Consider the following 23,417-nt stretch of genomic DNA (forward strand, 5'->3'; position numbering starts at 1 on the left):
CCAAGTAAAGAAACACCTGAATACCCTGAAGCCTCAGGTGAGCCGCTACAACTACCATTACCTTGGTGAACACCCTGGGAGCTGTGGTAAGACCGAAGGGTAGGGCTCTGAACTGAAAATGACTGGCTCCCAGCCGGAAGCGCAAAAACCTCCTGGAGCTTCTGTGTATTTTGATGTGGTAGTAAGCATCCTGGAGGTCTAACGAGCACATCCAGTCGCACTCTCGGAGATAAGGTAGAATGGACTGTAGGGTGACCATCCGGAATTTCTGTTTGGCTACAGACAGGTTCAACGTTGACAGGTTTAGAATGGGCCTGAGGTCCCCCATCTTTTTTGGCACCAAAAAGAACCCTGAGTAGACGCCTGATCCAGACTGATCGGGGGGGGCCTGTTTGAGAAGCAGCTTTGAAACCTCTAGAGCTGAGGCCTCCCTGTGAGCGGGTGGAACATCTGGGAGGTGTTTTGGAATATTTGGAGGGGCAACAAATAGGATAGTGTAACCTCTGGTTATTACCTGTAACACCCAGCGATCTGTCATGATGGACTCCCATGCCACTGGGTGTAAGGACAATCTTCCCCCAACTGCCTCCAGAGAAGGACAGTCAGGCAACCCCTCAGGACTGCTGATCAAGTCTATCAGAAAAGGGTTCCCTAGACCCAAAATTCCTGGGACCCCCTCTACCTCTGGGTCGGCGTCGATCCTGTCTCCCTCTGCCTCTGGGGGAATAGTTGCCCTGAGAATCCCGGGAAAACTGAGATTTTCAGAACTACATCTTCTTCTGCCCTCTTTGATTCCTAGAGAAAGACCACTGAGGGTTACAGAAGTGGATCCCAACGGTAGACAAAGTCTTCCCATCCTTTTTGCTCTGGACAAGTTTATCACATACTGTCTTCCCAAAAAGGGAAGAACTGTCGTAGGGAGCGTTGATAAACGACGCCTTGAAAGGGTCCACGAACTGCCACAACCTGAGCCAGGCATGATGCCTCATGGCTATGCCTGTCCCAGCTGCCCTAGCTGCTCCTTCCGTGGTATGGGAAAGGAGCCGCAAAGATGTGTTTGACACTGACTTCAGAGTAGACATTTTCACAGAGAACAACTGTTTATCCTGTGGCGATAAAGACTCTGGGGCCGACTCAGCGAATTCCGAAGCAAGGTCTCACTGAAACCGGATCACATGTGCCAAATAGTTCAGCGCACGGATTGAAAAGGTCGCTGAGGAATAGACGTGCTTCCCAAACCTATCCACCAACCTGGACTCCTTGTTTGGAGGGTGGAATGAGAAACTCTCCTGTGCTAGTTCCTTCTTAGTGGCCACTGCAACCAACATAGCATCAACTGGGGCTCCTTTTGACTAAGGCTGCCTGTCAGATGGGGGAGATAAAATTTTGTCAGGGCATTTGGGGATGGACTCTACAGTGTCAGGCTCCTTCCATGCCTGCATGGTGATAAGGTCCACCAAGGGATCCGCTGGCGGGGACACCCAGGAAGAACATGGGCCCATGCCAAAGGCCTCCAGGAACACTGACTCATCCCCAGAAGGTTTTGGGGCTGACCAACCTCCCCTCTGGTGGAGGATCTCCATGATTTCTCCAAAGGAGACATCTTCGGGAGGTGACCTGGGGGAACCTTCTTCTTCATCTAAGTCAGTGCCCGTAGTGAGGGACTCCGGGAAGTCCAAGTGCCTCCTTTTGCACTTGCACTTACGGTGACCCTCTTCAGTGGGACTCTCAGAAGAGGATTCGTGAGCCGCAGGGGGTTCCCTCAGGGAAATTAACCTGGTGATCCTCTGGCACGGGCTGTCCCTGAGACAGGATGAAGGGAGTCATCGCCAAATCCAGGGAAGCCTGGGTGGAATCCGAGGGGATGGGCTGGGGTCTCAGTCCCTGGGAGAGAACCCTCTCCACCATTTCAAAGGCCGAGGGAGAGTGGACCTCCTTAGCACCCAGCAAGGAAGGCACCCTCCCCAGATCCGAAGCAGGGACTGGAGCCGAAGTGAGGTTAGCCTGAGGTCCGAGGAAATGGGTCAGATCCGAAAAGGGCGGAGCCGAAGAATCCATTCCCTCGGGTCCAACTCCCTGTCTGCAGCTCCGAGAGTCGCTCGGATCCAAACTAATCAGAGCCGAGGAAGTCAAGGTAACAGCCGGAGTTGAGGTTGGAGGAACCGTTGGCACCGAGCTACCAGCTCTGAAAATCCTCAGATCCAAGAGCCCCGAAGCCGAAGCATGTTTCGGGGAAGGAGAGACGGGGTGGAAAAAAGGCATGCAGTTCCCTCCTCCAGAGGGAGAGGGGCCTGGAAAAACTCCCATCTGTATTTGAGTTTGAATGAATCTCCATAGCATCCTGTCCATGTCCAAGTCCCATAAACCCTGAGTCGACCGCGAAGAGGCCACCAACTCAGATCTGGCTTGTCTGCGCAATGACGGAGAGGAAGGCCTCGGGTCCGAATGTTCCAAAGGCTCTGGTGAAAAATGAGGAGACCAGAGCCATGGAGGATCTCTTACGAGGTCTGTCCTTTCTCTTGTCCCTATCCTCTTTGCGCCTTTCTCTGTCCTTTTCCTTGTCAGCCACGCTGACTGTAGATTTGTCTTTATTAGGCCCAGCACCAGAAGACAAGGGAGTTTGAGTCCCTGTCTGGGTGGGAGGTTGAGCACTAGGTAAGGGGAGGAGCTCGGAGCTTGGAGCAGATGCTAGAAAAAAAGTTGCCGGCTTGGATCCGATACGGATCCGTATACCCACAGGTTGCAGATAAAAGTTAACTACTGCAGATTTTATTTTTCCTGTCTATCAACGTCCTGTTAGAGAAGTTCTTACAAATTCCACAGGGCGGATCAACTGATAAATGAGGCACACCCAAGCAATAGACACACAGAGAATGTGCATCTGAAGTAGATAATTTATGTACACAATCTGAACATCTCTTAAATCCTGGACTAACTTTTTATCTGCCATGATAGGAAAGAAGGAAATCAGAAAGAATACCAGCAATGGTACAAGAAATACCCGAATGTAATGAAGAAAGGGGTCTACCAACGATGGTATAGAAGAAAATACCTCGTGGTAAAAAAGATTGAAAAAAAAGACTGAAAAATTTTAAGAAGGGATAGACTCCAAATGCGATAAGGTAAGAGAAAACAATTTAGAAACTTTTCTGAGAGAAAAAGTTGTTTTAGACTAGTATGACAACAAAATATTATACTTAGCTCAAGAAAAGTAGCTTGACAAGACCGAATGGCGATGTGGCAAACGAAATCTGAGGTAACAGGGAGAGGGGGATTCTGGGTAAGAGTTTTAGCTCGAGAGTTTGTAGTTGACGCGAGCTTGGAAGATAGCCAGCTCAGTTCTGAGGTCGGAACCGATACCCATACATAAGGAATGAACGAGGATTAACAATATCAGATCTATTATTCCCACCTATTATACACAACAGTTTTTTAAATGTGTATTTCCAGCTTCTGTGCTATATGCATATACTAACATTTGGCAGGTTGATATTTTGTATAGTTGCTTCTTTTCAACTCCATTTCAATCTATGTAACATTTTTCAAGATTTTTGTTTTAATGAAAACCCTCAAACAAAAAAATTAAATAAACCACTATCCCTAATTAAGTTGGAACAAACACACAAACTATGTACATCTTCAAAACACGAAGTTTAACACTCCAGGAGGGAAAAAAATGCTTAAACTGATGGCTGCACCTACAGGCATTATCTAACATAAATGTAAGGCTACCCATGCTAAACAGCATGCTACATCTTGGGCTTCCACTTACTCTAATTGCTATCTGCTCTTTTCTTATCTCTCTTCCCCTTCAAGCTATGAAAAACAACAAAGTCAACAAAAGTCCAGTGTTCTCCAGCCATTTGTTTCTTACAAAACCATTTTTCACAATTGTGATAAGATGCTTTATAGTCTTCTATTCACAAATTTCAGAATTGCTGGTCTTCTTCCCATTCATCTCCCCCTCCCAACACCAGACTCTGGTCCAGGGTAATGTTGATTCCTTTAATGAACTCCAGTGCTTTTTTTCAATCTGTCAAGAATTTTCCTTTGGAACACTATGAAAGGTTTTATTGGCAGAGTCTATCTACAAACCTTACCATCAGAAGAATGAGAAGCAGAATGCCCTTCTGACTGTTGACTCACTTTTTGTTTGATAAACTTTTTTAATTCCTCCTAAGTCTCTTCTGCATGAAAAAATGACTTTCTTCCTCTAGGGAAAAAAAAAAACACTTTGAAGACAGCTGGATACAACAGCTTGAATGTCATACCTGAATCCTGGCATTCCCTGATTGCTGGGATAAATTTGCTTTTCTTGTCTGCTGTACAGTGAATAATCATTTTCTACGACACTGCTGTCTCTCATTTTTGATATTTTGCCTTTCTGCCACAATTTTGTCAGGATCAACTCTTTCTGCTGATATGATTGCATCTTTACTAATATAGGTCCTGGCTGCTTCCTCATGGCCAGGTTTGGGGTATCCACTCAATGTGTCCATTCAATTAGCATATTCTGCTGTGGAACACCAGTCCATTCACTTAATTGTGCTTTCATTAAATTAATACAGTCTGTTCTTTTCAGTTTCCCTGGTACAACAGAAAATCTCAGGTTTTCTCTGCATGCTCTGCCTTTGACCTCTACCATTTTTAAAACAGTTCTTCTTGAAACTTCATATTCAGCCAGCTTTTTCTTCATGCCACCCTCTGATTTTTTTTTTTTTTTTTTGCAGTTTTATCAGTTCACCTGAATGGCTAGTTAAAGATTCTTCTGTTTTTTTCCAGCCTTTTGTTGTTTGAACTGATATATTGCTTCAAAGTTTCATTTATTTTAATCACTTCTGAGTACATCTGATTAATTTAATTCTTTCCTGTAAATTGCTGGAAGCCATCATTTGAACCAAAGCTGAAGTTCGAAATGCTTTTTGCTGAAGAATTGCAAAATCCTTCCCAGACAGTGTTTTCTCTCCAACTTTTCTAGTTGATTTTCTTTCAAGTTTTCCTAATTTCTTTTTTGCTGGCATCCTGGCAGTGTGTATACTATCTAGTAACTCAATTTTACCAAAAAAATCATCTTCAACAGCACTCCATTTTTTCATTTTCTGCTTTCACACTGGGAGATCTGAAGTTATGCTTTTGATCACTGTGCAGCCATCTTGTAAGACTCCCATCATCTGTTCTCTCTGACTTTTTTGCATTTGGAGCTACTTTGGTTTCTACTCATATGTCCTCATTTCCTTGTCTATACCACAGTATGCATCCTACCACCCATCTCAGGCACTTCATCACCATCACCTCCAGCTTCCTCAACTGCTCTTCCTTTACTGCCCAGATCTCTGTACCATACAGTAGTACTGGTCACACCACTGTTTTGTAAACCTTACTTTTCAGCTTCTTTGGCATTCTTCTATCATATGCGACACATGACACTTTGTGCCAGATGGCTGCATCCCCACTGATTCCAGCTTTGACCTCCTCATTCAGACTTCCCTTCTTCAAAACTACCCTTCCCAGATACTTGAAGCTGTTAACCTGTTCCACAATTTTTCCTACTATCTCAGTTCTAAGCTTCTTCTGATTTCCCCAATTTGTTGCCATTACAACTGTCTTATTTGGACTCAGTTTCATCCCATGTGCCTGCATTTTGCATTCCGTTCCCCTATTGTTTGCTATAGTTCTTGCTCAGTCTGCCTGTAAAGCCACATCGTCTACATGCAGCAACACTGTTGATATGTCCCCTCTAACCAATTAGCAAATGTAGTCCATCACCAGTATGAACAGTAATGGGCCAACAACTGAACCCTGATGCACACCCACTCCAAATGAGACCCCCCCCCCCCCGCGAGATCGAACACTATTCATACTTGAGTCATTGGGTCCTTGTACACAATTTGCAATAATTCTACTAATGTCTCTGGTACTTCGAACCGCATCAGAACTGCCCAAATCACCTTTCTTGGGACCTTGTCATATGTTTCCCCAAGTGTAGGAATGCCCAGATGGACTCTTTCCTCATCTCTAGCTGCAAAGATTGGGTCAGTTGTGCTGTATCCTGACCTACCCATCTTCCATCTTACTTTCTACTACTCTGAGTATTCATTTATCAATCACCCTGTCCAAAACTTTCATGCAATGTGACAGGAGTTTGATAAGTCTACTTTCCACAGCTGTGAATGTACCCTTTGTTCTTGTACATTGGCACTAGTATGCTTATTCTCTAGTCATTTGGGGTCTGCTTTTCTCTCCACACTGCTATGAGTATCCTCAGGAGCCACTTCTCCCCTATCTTATGCAGCATCTGTATTATATTTGCCGTGATCACATATACGCCTGCTACTTTCCCTGACTTCATTTCCCTTAGTGCTATTCTTGCTTCTTCTAGGGTGGGCTCCTCCTCTTCTTCTTTCATTCCAGGTTGTGTCTGGGGCAGCACAGCTTCTGTAGGTTTTCTTCATTCAAATGCTACTGGAAGTACTCCTTCCATCTGCCTCTGATGTCCTGTGAAATGGTGAGCAAGTTGTTGCTGGCATCCCTTATGAAGGGTGTCTGATCATTTTCTTTAGCCTTCTGTCTCTGACATGCAGCCTGATATAGTGTCTTTGTGCCATCTACTGACTTGCATTCCGGAAGCTGGGAGAGTGTCTCTAATGCCTTGTTCTTTGCTATTGCAACTACTTTCTTGGCCTGTTTGTTACCCAACCAGTATTCTTTCCTAGCCTGGTCCATCTTTTCTGTTTTTCACTTTTTTATGCACTCCTTTTTTTTTTTTTTTTTTTTTTTTATTTTATTTTTAATGACTTTCTGGATTTCTACATTCCACCACCAGATTTCCTTATGTATCTTATTCTCATAACAGGCTCGGCTGCATATCTGTTCTGCAGTCTTCACACAGGGTGTTTTGAGGCACTGCCATTCTTCTTCAATTCCACCTATTTCCTCTTCTTCTCCTTCTTGAGGTACTAGAGCCCTGAGTAATTCCTTGAACTGTTGCACTTTTTCTCCAGTCATCTTTCAGGTCTTCAGCCTGGTCTCTGTTGACCTTAGAGCCTTCTTTCACCACTGCTTAAAGATGATCGTGGCAACCAGTTGTTTATGCTGTGGGCCAACTGTTTCACTAGGGGTGACTTCGCAATCACTGATTCTACCCCATTACCCTTTCCTTACTAGCGGAAAGTCTACCTGAGTTGCACGTTGGTCATTCTTGTATGTGGATCTTATGACTGACGCTCTTTCTGAACCATGTGTTTGCTACTTTCAAGCCAGACAGAAGTCTAGAATGGTCTCTCCTTCTTTATTCCTGTTGCCCCACCCATGTGGACCCAGGCATTCCTCATATCCTGTTCTGTTTTGATATGTGCATTCAAGTCACTTATTATCAACACCAATTCATGTTGTCCTGCATTATCTAGTAGGTCCTGCAACTGCTGTCTGAATGCATTCTTTTCCTCACCATCAAGGCCCAGCTGTGGGGGCATAGGGTATTATTCATAATCTCAGTCTATCATTATGCTGCAGTCTGACTGCCAAGAGTCTGTCATTAATTCTGATGACACCCCTCACTGTCTTCTGAAGCCGCTCCCTAACCACAATACCCAGACAATTGCTAACCTGTCCTTCTCCTGAGTAGCAGACTCTGAACCCCAAGCCAAGTGGTTTTGTTACACTACCCTTCCATCCTGTCTCCTGAATACACATGATGTCCAGCCTCTTCCTCACTATCTTGTCATGTACTTTCAAGCTCCATCCTGTCAGTGAACCTACATTGAGTGTAGCAATTCTTAGTTCATGTTTGACAGGCTGATATAGCTATATATATATATATATATATATATATATATATAGCTACACACACACACACTTGTGACTGTCTACGTGTACTACATGTATATAAATGTTGGCATTACTATAGCCAGAAATTACTCAATCACAAGTGTAGATTTTATTCTGGTTAGCATTTACTTGTAATCTGTTCACATCAACAGATCTCAGTGTGGAAGCTTCTGTTAATATAGCTTTTTCCATGTTCTGTACTACAGTACTATTCCACATCTTTCAAATTTTATTTTGCCTGGTCATTTTACGTAATGCCTATTTACAAAATATTAATACACAAAATCAAATCATCAAACACAAAATTTGAAATCTGTTGCAATCATTCACAGATGATTAACTTAACCAAAACAAAAAATTCAGATTATTTTAAGCATATGCAAGCTCTAAGATAAGAAGATAAAACGTCTCTCACAAAAAAAGAAATTATAAACAGCAGAGTTTTGTGACATAACCTTCATAAATAAGGTTTGAAATAGCTTATGAACACTTTCCAGTAATAACTCATTTTGACAAAAACTTCATAACATTTTATCATTTGTGGGAAGGCTCTCTGAAACACTGACGTGAACGAAGTCACTCTGAATTAAAGAAAATAAATGGTAGCAATTTTTAGAAGAAACATGTGAAAGAAAAATAATGTAAACTGCATGAACTATCTGCTTTCACTTGGAATGCAAGTACACCTATTTTTCAAATCTACATATATTTGCAGAGTTCGGTAGGATGTGTTATCTGATGCTGGCTAGAGCTTATTTGTGGAAGTGAAGGGAGATCTAGCAGCAGATCTCACCGCTGAGGCTCAACCTGATGCCTTAGTGCATGAGGTTATACTTGCACAGTTAGTATCCCCCCACAGGTTCAGGTAATCCAATCAGTGCTATGACAATCATAGTACATGTTCAGTGCTATGCCAACATATAGCCAGCTAGCACAGTACCACATAGACACAGACTCAATGTCCTGTCAAAATGACAGTGTTCACTATTAAGGCAAAGGGGATAACTAGTAGAAAGGAGAAAAATACAACTGGTCTTTCGAGACAAGGAACAGAACAGCATAACTTAAAATGCACCTCTAATCCTCTATGCATCATTTTTCAAGGGGTTCTTAACAAAACTCACATGAGGTCTATGATGAGGGGAGAGATGTGAAAAAGTTATAATGAACAAAGGGAAAGTACAATTATCATTCAAATGGAAAATGAAGGAGAAGTGAGCTAACCTGTACTGAAGTCCAGAAAATGTAAATGTTTTTAGACCATAAATGTGAAAGAAAAATAATGTCAATAAGAATGCAAACAACTGTATAAGCTATGGAAATGTTTTCGGTAGAAATGCAGCTAAGAGTTAAAAATAAAACTGGTTTCAAGTTTGCTTACATTTTCAGAGCTCAGTGCCCATGCAGTTTTACTTCCTCTCTACGGAATATATTATTTTATCCAGACTGGTGCTTTTTATGTTTAACATTTTTGTCTAAAAGAAAGAAAAAAACGCTGTTTAGATCCAAACTTCTTCCAGGGAATGCTAGGCCGCTGTACCAAAAGTACCATGGACTCGCTGAAGTGGTGCAATACTTGTCTAATGGATTATTTCAGGATACCCCCTTGGACATTTGACAGCATTGGCATTCCTTCAAACTCAGCATGCATCTGCTGAAACTTCACTTGGTCTGTGCTTGCATTCTGGAGTGTGCTCAAAGGGACAGAATGCACGATAAATAAGCATTGTGTGCAAGTTCTTTGCAGCTGCGTTTTGGACTTTCATGTCAGTGGTAGACAGGACACAATACGTTCTTCAAACAAAAGTAGTAAAATAACTAGATCAGCTGATAGTTTTTCTGTAAAGTGTCTGTCAGTGCAATGCATTTATATGATATTCCTTGTGCAAGCCTGTATCTGTCTATATTCATTTTCTAATAAGTTGCTTAATTTTACTTTAAGTCCCAATGAAAAAAAATGCACTAAAATGAGGCAGGAAAGGATTTACCTTTACTGCTAAAGTGACCTCTCATCAAAGATTCAATAATATGGGCAAGAACTTCAGCCAACTGTGCTTACTTATTTCAGGAATTATCATTGTGGCACTAAATCATAGCATGTTGGTAGAACACTAAGTAGTAGGCAGGTACCCCCTGTGTGGTGGACAGCTGCTGGATCTCCTGTGGCACAGCTTGTTCTGTGCCTGTCATAACTGGAGAATAAGCTCCTTTGATGAAATGCTGCTGTCCTGAGTAGAAACATGGCTAAAATATGCTACAGGTAGTAACATCTCTTACAGAATGAGTGCGTCCAAATATGGCCTTGAACTTTTCTGTTCTATCCTAACAAAAGGCAGACAGCACAATGGACTAGTCAGTATGATAATGTTTTAATCATCTTAAATTCAAGGACAAACAGTTATGATTTTGCAGTTTCTTGAACAATATTAAAATAACCCCACAAATGTGCTCTGTAACCAGAAGACTATGATACAACTGGCTATAAGAACTGAGACTCCACTGACAGAGGTGAGACCACTGCCACATCCTTCAAAGCTATATCCTCAAATATGCATTTGGGCGCTCTCCCCACCAGACGATCCTGAGCCTGATCAGGCTTAGAGCTTGTACACTTCTATTATTTTATGTAGTGCTGATGAAGGCACTTGTGTCAAAGGCAACCTTTAGACTTTATAAATAATCATTACTGAAGTAGATGATTTGTTTTTACTTTAATGACCAGCTTCTGTGACCTACAAAGGCACTGGAATTCGAAATGGGCTTAAACTTCTCAAGTTTTCTGTCTGTGCTGCTTTTTATACACATTCTTCATTAGATTTATTTCCCTTTTTTCTTCCATCCTGGTTTCAGATAAATGACAAGACTTTCTGCACTTCTTTTTATAACTTTATTTCACTTAAGCAGGAACTTAAAACCCTAAGTCTAACACACCAAATAACTTTGCTAAACTTTAAACAGTGCTAGAAGGACTCAGAGCCAGACAATGGTCCTAATAAAAAGGATAAAAAGGACAAATAGTATGAAAATCTCTGCGGTTATCTTTCTAACACAAGGGTATTTACTTATTAGTTCTAATGCAGAATGCATACCTTCCAGACAAAAACAACTTTTATCTGCCGGAAAAAAGTGATTACAATGGTGAACAATAACAATGAAATTAATGGCCTAGTAAAAGGAAAAAAATCCAAGGCAAAAAAACAAAGCCAGCATACAGTGTTCCAAGATTTATTGTAATGAGAATTAAATCATTACAAAAGTAAAAAAACAAACCGGTTTCGGCAGGAACAAACACAGCCTTCCTCAGTGTTGCTTACATACAAAGTGGTGAACAAGGGTATTTATACACACACACTCATCATTAATCAATTTAGTTCCATCAAAGATTTTCATTGAGACCAGGTGGGAATAATCCCCCCAGTTTGATTATCCACTTTTTTTCTTTGGTGTTGAGAATGGAGTGTAACCCAGTTTTGTTGTGATTATTGCCAACAATTTTATCAATTATGATAAACGTGAATTTAGCAGAAGCATGTACTAAATGGTGTTTATATAGTGCATTATTCTGCCTCTTATTTTTGATATTGCTGATATGTTCTGAAATCCTGATTTTGAGTGGTCTGGATGTTTGTCCTACATAAAATGAACCACAATGGCAGGTGGCCAAATAAATAACCCAGTCAGTACTGCAGTTTGCAAAGAACCTGAGATCATAAACTACTGGACAGTTTCTACTTGAGAATTGTTTGGACTTATTGATCTTGTCACAGTTTGTACAATGTCCACAAGGGTAGCAACCTATCAGTGGGTCCCCTGTCAGTGTTGTTTGAATGAAATTGGGGTCATGGTGCCTATACCCATGTTTAAAGTGGTTAAAAAAAGAAACCAAGTTCTTTCCTTTGCGAAACGATAAAGAGCATTTATCTGGTATGAGGCTGGATATATCTGGATCATATTTGAGAATGTTCCAGTGTCTGTGCACACTGTCGATCAAATGATTGGAATTTCTATCAAACACAACTAAAAGACTTATATTTTTCAAGTGGCAATAAAAACTGATGTAAGTATATGCCAATACAATTAATATGGGAGCTTGTCTCAAATGAACCTCACTGCCACTCCCTGATGGAGACTAATGCTGAAAATAAAATCCACAGAAAAAAAAAAATGGCTGACCAGTGTAGCTTCATTGCTGAGTAAAACAAAAATGTTATGATACACATCTATAAAGACTCTCCCCAAGTTAGGTCTGCAGTGTTTCTAGTTAAAACGTCGGTGTCAAATACAGACATGCAAACAGATCTTGAAATCTGAGACCTGCAGCTCAGCAATGAGGAACTAGTTCAACATTTCCGTCTACTTAGCAGATGTATGACAGACAGATCTTGAAAAATATCCTCTCCGGTTCAGCATGAAGAAATTTTATTACAGCATTCCATTCTGCATTGCAAATGTATAGGAGGTCTAATTCCATCCGTCCACAGCCCCTTATTCCAATTTTTGCACAGGAAATCAGGGCATGACTTCAACAGTGACAATCTAGAGTCAATGTTCACACTACCGTTGGCTAACCCTGCTGTAGTTGTTTTTTCATGCCATGCACACTCACACCCATAGCCAGTTTAGAGCATCCAATCCTCCTACTGCGTGTCTTTCGATTGTAGCAGGAAACCAGAGCACCCAGAGTAAACTCACATGAAAAGAGGGAAGACATGCAGACTCCGCAGAGAAGGTCCCCAGGCAAGAATCGAATCAGAGAACATCTTGCTGTAAGGTGACAACACTACCCTCTGCAACTGTGCTGTCCATCAAACTGCTATGGATATGCTGGAGAACGAACCAAGGAAATGAAACATGCAAAGTAAAGCACAGCAAAGCAAATAGCCCTTTATACGACTGTCTTGCAGACTGATGTGGCTAGAGTTTGTGAACCTCAGATGGACTGGTGTTTACTGCAATCTTTATGCTGGCTTAATTCACTAATTTTATATATATATATATATATATATATATATATATATATATATATATACACAGTAGATATAAAAAGTGCACACACCGCTGTTAAAATGCCAGGTTTTTGTGATATAAAAAAATTAGACCACAATAAAATCATTTCAAAATTTTTCCCACCTATAATGTGACCTATAACCTGTACAATTCAATTGAAAAACATCTATTAGGGTAAAAAATATAAAAAATAAAAAATGTACAATAAGCTGGTTGCATAAGTGTGCACACCCTTAAACTAATACTTTGTTGAAGCACATTTTGACTTAATTACAGCATTCAGTCTTCTTGGGTAGGAGTCTATCAGCATGGCACATCTTGACTTGGCAATATTTGCCCACACTTCCTTGCAAAAGCACTCCTAAGCTGTCACATTGTGAGGGCCTATCTTGTGCACAGCCCTCTTCAGGTTACCCCACAGATTTTCTATTGGATTTAGGTCTGGGTTCTGGCTGGGCCATTCCAAAACTTTAATTTTCTTCTGGTAAAGCCATTCCTTTGTTGATTTGAACGTATGCTTGGGGTCATTGTGTTGAAAGGTCAAGTTTCTCTTCATCTTCAGCTTTCTAGCACACGCCTGAAGGTTTTGGGCCAAAAGTGACTGGTATCTGGAACTAATCATAATTCCCTCCACTAGGGCTAAAGCCCCAGTTTCAACTGAAGAAAAGCAATCCCAAAGCATTATACTGCCACCACCATGCTTCACCATGGGGATGGTGTTCTTTTGGTGATGCAAAGTGTTGTCTTTGCGCAAAACCTACCTTTTGGAATTGTGGCCAAAAAGCTCACCCTTGGTCTCATCAGACCATAACATATTTTCCCACATGGTTTTGGTAGACCTGATGTATTGTTTTGCAAATTTCAGCCAGTCCTGGATGTTCTTCTGTGTAAGAAAAGGCTTCCGTCTTGCAACCCTACCCCATAGTCCAGACATATGAAGAATATGGAAGATTGTTGTCACATGTACTATACAACCACTACTTGCCAGAAATTCCTGCAGCTCCTTCAGTGTTGTTGTACGTCTCTTGGCAGCCTCCCTGACCAGTTTTCGTCTGGTCTTTCCATCAATTTGGGTGGGCCGTCCAGCTCTTTGCAACATCACTGTTGTCTCATATTTTCTCCACTTTTTGATGACTGTCTTCACTGCTCCATGGTATATCCAATGCTGTCAAAATGTTTTTGTACCCTTCTCCTGACTGATACCTTTCAAAAATGAACTCCCTTTGATGCTTTGTAGGCTCTCTACGAAGCATGGTTTTGCTGTAGCAGGCAACTGATAAATGTCAGGAAATTCCTACTAGGACAGCTGAACTTTATTTGGGGTTAATCAGTGTCTCTTTAACTGATGGCAGGTGTGTACCCAAGAAGACTGAATGCTGTAATTAAATCAAAAGGTGTTTCAACAAAGCATTAGTTTAAGGGTGTGCACACTTATGTAACCAGCATATTGTATGCTTTTTATTTTTTATATTTTTTCCCCTAACAAATCTGTTTGTTTTTCAATTGAATTATACAAGTTATAGGTAACATTAAAATTGGGAAAAGTTTTGAAATGATTTATTGTGGTCTAATTTTTTATATCACAAAAACATGGCATTTTAACAGGGGTGTGCACACTTTTTATATCCATTATAAACATATATATATATATATATATATACATATATTTATATTTATATATATACATATATATATATATATATATATATATATATATATATATATATATAGATTCATATATATATCTATATATATATATATATATATATATATATATATATACACATATATATTTATATATATTTATATATATATATATATATATATATATATATATATATATATATATATTTATATTTCCCTCTTTCTCTGCAACAACCTTCAAAGCCTTACTTCCCTAACAGGTCCATTTGCTGCCTCCAGGAAAACTCAGCAGGAGATTAGGAGATCTTTGGATGCTCCCACAGCTCATCTCCTGTAGTCCAGCAACTGTAGTGCAACGCCAGATAAACCAAGCTCCAATGAAGGGTATGCACTTGTGTGTGTCTACAGTCTATGCACTCTAACTGGGCTCCCATGCACAAGTCCATGAATGTAGGATTCGTTCATCTCAAATGCAGTGCAAAACCAGTGAGCCTGCATCAGGTACTCATTCCCACCCCTTCTCAGCCAGATATTCCACCTCCGAGGCCAAACTATTGTCATCTGAGGCTCAATCTAGGATCTGTCCTACTGCACCACACAATTTAGAATTTAATTTTTTTTTTTTTTTTAATGTCTGATTAATTATGATATTTAGAATCTTCTCAGTGTCACCTATTCAGTAAGAAGTATTGTATATGTTGCACATAGTACTCATCATAGCAGAGTTCGTTTCTCAACTAATCCTGTTAATCTGCTGACAGATATTTATGTAGGAGTGCCACCTGCTGGCAAACAAGTACTGCTTCCATATTTGTACAAGTCAAAAACAAAAATAAAATTAAGAGGTTTATCTAACAAAGACTAAATAAGATGTATACTTGAGACTTGATAAATCAAAAGATTTGACATACAGGAAACAAAAAAAAAACTGAAGTAACTAATACTTACCACAGAATTCATAGGAAATGGAACTCCAATGAGAGATGCCATCAGTGCAGCCACATCGGCCTATAAAAATATTCACATTACAGTTAGAAAGTTTAAGATGCTACAACAAAGTATATTTAATTATCTTAATTACATGGCTACTTCAGAGATCATTTTAACAGTGAAAATGCGATAATGCAATACATGGCAGAAACCCAACCTAGTTTTCCTTCACACAAATTACTAAAACATCTACTTTGTGAACACTCGTGTGTGATCCCTTTCTTATGCTGTCATGTCACAGTAAATTGAAGTTTGTTTAGTTGCAGGTGTTGTAATAGGTTCCTGGAGGCTGCAAGACTCAAAGAAAAGGGAAGAGGTAAATTTTTTTAATGTTCTATTTTATCTAAGTTTGTGCAACCTTAGTGTTATGTCGAGGTCAGGGTGTGAGGCAGTGCCTTTATACTGGGGAGTGTACGGATCAAGCTCCCTTGCAAAACTGTGTATTTAACATTAGTGTGACTCAGTTTTATGTACTCACTTTTTATGTCTTTGATATTTCACTTGTGATATTTTATTAGATGGTATTTGCTAAATCAAGATAAGGAAACTGCCCTTTCCTTTGATACTATTAACCAGCACCTAGCAACCTTCCCAAGATGACTGCTTAAGAGGCCAGGGCTATACAAATCTTATGTCACCTTCACAGCAGCCTATTCATAAGCAAGATCTGAAAACAGAAAAAGTTAGAAATATGTTCATCTTTATACTTCTCATATCTATATACGTTTACGTAAACTTAAAATGTTGGCAGGTTTAACTGGAAACATAAAAACCATACCACAAAAAAGACTTCCATTTCCATATGAACCTGTCACTACGAAGTTGTTTCATACACTTGCAAGGTGAATTTAAGTGACAAAACAATCCTTACAAACAATAGAAGTGTTGTGTGTTGCTCTCAAGTTGCACAGTAATCTACAACAGAGAGTCCAGCTATCAGTTAAACCCATCACAGAATGACAGGCAAAAATAAACAGCATACTGCATACAAAACAAAATGCACAACAGTGTGGGTAAGGAGGCACAATTAACATAAAACATAAAGAAAAGAGAAATAATATAGTACTGTAGGTACTTAAAATGCTTTTGCATCATTAGTATAAGAAAAGCAGTGACTTACACTTTGCATCCAACTCAAAGTAGAATGAATTCTACCCATTTCCTGTCTCTGCACTAAACTTTCCAGAAGCCTATGTTTGTTACCGTGCTACAGAGTTTGGTTTGATAAAATATAAAGTTTGGATTAATAAAACATTTGAATGATTTAAATTTCATGACAAAATGTAAAATCTTCATTTCTAGCAATGAGGACAGGATTTAAGCCTACACTTGCACTACTGAGGTTAGCATACTAGATTCCTTATTAATGATCATATGAAAAGGCACAAAGCCAAATGTAGCTTTCATGTTCCATTTCCACCTTGCTTTGAAGTGCACATGTGATTACTGTCAGACATGGTCTTGTTTTCAAATAAAATATTTTATACAACAGTAAATCTTTTAAAAATGAATGTCATCCACTCTCATGCTCTCACCCTTCTTGTCATTCAGTAGTGAAGAGTATGAGCTGATGACATGCTTCTGCTGGCAAAAGCTTTCCTGCCCTTCCACAGCTTCTGTCCTATCATAACAGCCAGTTTACTGCATGACACATTAACAAATACAAACTCACAGAATGAACAGTCTGACAAAAGTAATATTTAATTAATACTATTGCACTCATTATGAATTCATCATATCTTGCATCATATATCATCATATTTTATCAGATTGTGCTGTACATCACTTTGCTCCCCTCCATTGCCATTTTCATTCCCAGTATGCAAAATCATGTCATCAGGCTGCTAGGGATGATGAGGTGATTTGCAGAAGGCATCTAATTTGTAAATAATAAGCATAAAGAAATTGTGCATTTTTCTTTTAATTTTTTAGCATTAAAGCACTTTTTTTACCACGTTTTGTGACCAGAATGCACATTCAGTGTGAGCAGCCCAACTGTCAGGCACTTCAGAAAGGTAAGGCAAAGTTTTGTTCTTGATCACTGAGCTGAAATTTTTCAAAACACAGTCAACTTTCTACTTGCATTAGGGTAGAGTCCATAATAAGGCTGAAACATGGGCAAAGCTATCAAAATCTTACTTGCTACCTTGAGTGGATCTCCAAAGACCTGCATGTTGCTGTGTATGTATGAGACAGTAACAGTCTATGATAAAAAAAAAAAAAATTAAAGAGAAATCTATATACTTCCCGTAAAGCCTTGATAAAGGAAGGTTTGTAAATGTCTTAATAAAAATATTTTTGTGGTTTGCTTGGACTATTTTGGTTGAATCTTATATGCATCTGCTAACAGACTTTCACTTTCTCTTTCTTGTTGCAACCTTAGCAGAAAACCTACCCTTAGGTTAATGAACTGAAGGCTTTTTGATAATTTAAGAGTTTCAAAACATAGTTAGGTTTTCCATTTATGCGATAATGGCACTGGAAGGTCAAAGCATAGTCAAAACTACTGTAAAATTGCTTTTTAGCCAGAGTTCATTACTCAGTTTGTTTCACTGTGCATTTATGAGCCAGTAAACTGAAAAAATCTATATGTGTGTGTGTGTGGAATTTGCATACTTTGCATGTCACCTTCAAAAAAGGGGCATGCAAATGCCTAAATGACTTTTTATACACATTCTTATGATCTGTCAATGCTTTTTCATCTGAATCGCACATACATACATATGTTACAGGACATTTGTTTTCACCTTACCTATAGCCACATATGAGATTTATCTGTCTTAAGGTTTCTTTCAGAAGATGGTCAGGATTGATTTATTGAGTATAACTTAGTTTTGTATACAAAGGTACAGCAATGATCAGAAATGACCAATTTTAGACTCAGCCTAGGCTACATTATACAACAAGAACATAGAAATTAGCAAGTGTAGCAATACATCTAGAATGAGAATTTACAAAAGGATAATTGAGATTACAATAAACAAATGCAGAAAATTGATCATCATATTACATGCCTATATATGAGTAATTATATTTTTAAAACACCTGTATTAAATTATAACTTAAGCCACAGGAAAACATACATTAGCAGAAAAGAAAACAAACCACATTAACATTTTCCTTTTATATACACTATACATCATGTATATTTTCTTTCTTTATAACTATCAGTCTAATATTACATAATTTGCTCAATTTCTTCTACTTTCCCATAAACCTCACTCTTCCTCCTCCCAAACATTGTTCTGCATGTATTGCTCCCATAATTTCCATGTATTTCTATGTAATTTGCTTCTTCTCTTTTCTAAAGATCCCCCTTCCAATTTTTTTATCTCTTTTATAATATTCAATACTTCAAATACAGTTGGTATAGATTTTGATTTCCATCTTCTAGTAATTGCCTTTTTGCAGAAAACAGAATTAATCTTAACAAGGCCTTACTATGTCTAGGCAATTCAGGACCAATGATACTGCTCAAACAATATTTCTGACAGAGTTGTCTTTAGGGAAGTTTTAAACTCTGTCAACTCACTACACTTCCAAAACATCTGTTGTCAGTTACCTCTTTCTTGTCTATCACACAAATTACTTGAAGTCTGATGGGGTTACAAAAATACCTACATAAATACTTCCAAGCAAAAATCCCCTATCATTTTCTCTTCGACTGTACTCTGATATCACTTCCTGGTAGGAGAGATAGTGTCTAGCCTACAGTCCAAATGTCTTCTTGGCCTCATCCCACTCTATTACTTTTCCCTCTCTGATTATTTGCTCCAAATACATTGGTTCTTTTACCAGTTTTCTCCAGTAAATTTCAGCCCCCTCTTGCCTACTTTCTTCTACTCCTACTTGCAGTTAATCCTACTGGCAAAATCTCCTTTCTCTATTCTCATTTTGGCTTAGTTCTTAGAATATTTTCTGCTACTTTATGAATATAATATTCTGTATGATTATTATTCTCCTTAACGATCTGCATCCAAAATCCCACTCTCTCCTTATTTCTTAAACTTCCTCCCTGCTTTATCATCATTATCTCTTTCCACTTTGAATCATATAACCTTCTGTGTGCGTTATACATATGGGCCTTAACTGTATAGCTCTAAAATATCCCTTCAATTCAGGTAATCCTAAATCACCTTATTTGATTGGAAGGAGCAGTGTATTCTACTTAACTTTTGACCTCTACCCCTCCAAGATAAATTCCTTCAACTCTTTATCAGTTATTGCCCACAAGTTCTCCTCTGGTTGACAAAATATGCCTAACCTGTGTATAAAACTATATGGACAAAAAACATTTTTACTGCATGCATTTTGTCTATATTCACAAATATGTACTTCCAGTTTCTCAGTTTTTGTATTATCATTTTAGTCTTTTCCCATATATCCTTAGCTGCCATAACAAAAGCCTTATTAATCTAAACTTCTAAATACTTCATTTTATCATGTCACCATAAATGTGGACATTGCTGAACCAATTATTGTGTGGCTACATACTTTATAGCTATAGACCTTGTATGATATTCATTAATTTTATATCCCAAAAAGACTTGAAACTGTGTCAAAATGTTCCACAATGCTGAGACGTCTTTTTCTGGATTTATCAGGAATAAAATAATATACTTTGCAAATAAAGCCAATTGTTCTTTATTACCATACCAATTATATCCTTGAATTTCTGAGTGTTTTACTTTCTTTGCCAATGGCTCTAAATATAAAGCAAATAGCTCTGCCTGGTTCCTCTATTCAAATACAACTTATCAGATAGGAACTGTATATAACACAAGATTTATTTCTAGTTTCTTTACATAAGCACAGAGCTTATCAGCCAATTTATATCACTTTCCCCCAATAAAGATTTGTTGTTTTGCTACTGAGAATGTTATTTTTAATTGCAACAAGAAGATTTATTATTTTGGTACGAAGAATGTGAAGCTGTTTTTATTTGCAAAGGTGAAGAAATTTTGATCACTGCAAGATTTTTTACTACTGTTTGGCGTTTACTTTACAAATATTTCTTATAACTACTGCTTGGTGTTTTACCTTAGCTTGAATAGCTCAAAAGAATATTCCTTCATATTTTTTCTAAATATTCTACATCTAACAAAAAATAGTTTCATTACTAGTTAACCTACTCAATTTAATGAATTGCCCTTTGACAACTCCTTTTTCATGTATAAAGGATGTTGACTTTTCTTGTGTAAATAGTTGTTCACAAAGGTTTCTTTTCTGAACACTTTGCTTGGAAACTTATTTTGTACTTGTTATTTTGTTCATCTAATTCTACAGTAACAATCAAGAAATTAACAGATTTACCCATGTCACCTTCTGTGAAATATAAGAAGTCTGTGCTGTTGTTAACATATATAAAAAAATAATGAAATTCATCAGTCTTCAGCAAATCATCAATGAACCATTTCTAAAATACTATTTAGAGAACAAATGGTGGGAACTGAAAAATTCATGTTCCCACAATGCCATAACCAAATTGGAAAAACAAATGCTAGTCTTGCTTCCATTTCTGCTCCTTTTTTCTGTTTAAAAAGACTTCCATCAAAAGTGAAAAAAAAAATTCTCCAGGACTAATTCAAGCAAAAAAAAAACAAATTGTGTTGATGAACTTCTTGTCAAAATTAGTTAACTTAGTACGGTACTTCCTTACAAAATCCAATCCCTGTTACTGATGTATACTGGTATACAACGAAACGACATCCAGTGTTATAAAAAATCCTGAATGTTGATGACAATTTAGTTTACATAACAATGCTAATAAATGCCAGGAATCACTTAAAGTTTTGATTCTTAGACTCCTGGGTTCTACAGTTGCAAATATTGTAGGTTCATTAATAATACATAAAATGCATACATGAAAAACACTGATAACATTTGGGAAAAACAGAGATTTGATTGTAATTCCATGGGTATTGTCTATTTAGCAAGTTGCGAAAACTGTGATAGTTACTATGTAGGAAAAACCATAAGGAAACTATCTAAAAGAATATATAAACACACACTGGCTATTAAAAACCAAGACTTTAGTAATTCTTTAGCCAAACATGCTGTAGAGTATAAGAATTTTAGAAAATTTCATTTTTTATACTAAACAATGTTAACCTAAATGAATCCACAAGTAATTTTAGCACAAGGTTAGAATGTAAGGAACCAGAATGGCAAATTAGGTTGGCATCGCATAAGAAACCTGGTTTAAACAAATTTATTAATATCAAATGCTTTTTGTGAGTTCAAAGAATATAATTAATATTACTCATTATTACTAATGTATTTTAAATTAATTTACTGATTTTAATAATGAATATGTAATATGTGAACTTTACCCTGTAATTTTAAAATGTGGTTTCTTCATTTTTTTATTTAAAGAGTTAAATTGTTGTTTGTGATTGGGAGACATGCATCATGTGACTTTTGAGCTTGTTATTTAAAACAAGTAATGGAAAAAATAAATGTTTCTGTAGGAGTTCTGACGTAAAATAAAGAACAAAAGCGCTAAATCCAAAACTGTAAATGCTTTGGTTTGTGCTGTTTACGAATGGCACTTGTTTTTTTTTAATTGTTGGAAGTTGGACCGTTCAAAAACGTAGTTGTCTGTGTTTCAGTCCTTCCCATTTTTGTCTTATATGCACACACTGATGTTTGGCAGGCTGATCTCTTAAACAGCTGTTTCTTCGCATCTCCATTTGAACCTATGTCACATTTTTTCAAGACTTTTTTTGTTTTATTGAAAATCCTTGTACAAAAAACTAAATGCATTTTCAGAAAACCCTCATCCCCCTGCTAACTTAAAAACATACAAAACTATGTACACCTTCCAAAAACTTGAAGTTTAACCTTCCAGATAGGAACAACTGACCCAAATCAACAGCTGTATCCAAAGGCATTACCTAATCTAAAATTGATGTTACCCAAGCTAAAGCACGTTACAGTCTGTGTTTGTACTTACACTGACTGGTGTCTGTTTTTTTTATCTTACCTCTATTGCCCTCTCAGATGTGAAAAACAGCTTGTAGGCTTACAAAAAAAATAACTGTTAGCCCTAAGAAAAAAAAGCATTTGTCATGCTTAAATAAATGTAAATTGCACACTGTTTTAGTAAATGCTTTAATGTATTCAGGCTGCTATCTTTTAATCACTTCCCATAACTTCCAACTTCATTTTTCACTGAACTGCTTGCGATTGTACCTTTAAATTTTGCATTTCCATCTGCAAAGAAAGCTCAGAACTCTCAAGATTAATTGCTTGCACATGCAGACAGTTTGTCTCAAAGTAAAAGTAGTCAGCAATGAGAAAAATAAAACAGCTAACATCTCTGAAGATGCATGAAAGAATCTTTGTAAATTTTACTCAGAAGAGAATGTACAACTATCTTCAGCTGATATCTCAGCAGATGCAAGGAACTTAGCATTTTTCATAGCCTTCATCATTTTGTGTCATTTTTCAAGCCTACTCACTTACAAAAATATTAGTTTATAGCTTATGACAAGGGCATTAATCTAGATATACACCACTGTAAAAATAAGAGAAATTATTGTAACTCTACATGCAGTATAATTAATGTACTTTTTGCTGGTATTATTGCATTTTTACTAATACAGGTCTTGGCTGCTTTCTCAAGGGCAGGTTTGCAGCAAACACTTGATGTGTCCTTTCAATTAAGAAATCCTGCTGTGGAATATCAGTCCAGTTGCTTATTTGAGCTTCAGTAAAATTAATACAGTCTGCTCCTTCCAATTTCTCCAGTACAGCAGAAAACTTCAGGTTTTCTCTGCATGCTCTGTCTTCTAAATCTACCAGTTTTTGAAACAGCACCTCTTGAGAAGCCTCATACTTAGCCAGCCTTTTGTTCATTTCAACCTCTGAGATTTTTTGCAGTTATATCATTTTATACTTTTTGGAGCCTTGCTTCCTAAATTTAATCCATTTCTCTTTCCTGACCA

The 23,417-nt window shown here is 38.0% G+C and overlaps 1 protein-coding gene across 4 annotated transcripts in view; it reads right to left on the reverse strand.

Moving 5' to 3' along the window:
* Positions 1–23,417, reverse strand: part of PIGN (phosphatidylinositol glycan anchor biosynthesis class N) — a 1,150,670-nt gene that overhangs the window by 771,387 nt on the left and 355,866 nt on the right. For all 4 annotated transcript variants that reach the window (XM_044065181.1, XM_044065178.1, XM_044065179.1 and 1 more), the window contains one exon: positions 15,427–15,486. In XM_044065181.1, coding sequence (XP_043921116.1) covers positions 15,427–15,486 — 60 coding nt within the window. The remainder of the gene's footprint in view (positions 1–15,426; positions 15,487–23,417) is intronic.

Source organism: Protopterus annectens, chromosome 3.part0 (assembly GCF_019279795.1).
Source record: "Protopterus annectens isolate FY-2018-M chromosome 3.part0, PAN1.0, whole genome shotgun sequence".
In the NCBI taxonomy this organism is placed as follows: Eukaryota; Metazoa; Chordata; order Ceratodontiformes; family Protopteridae; genus Protopterus; species Protopterus annectens.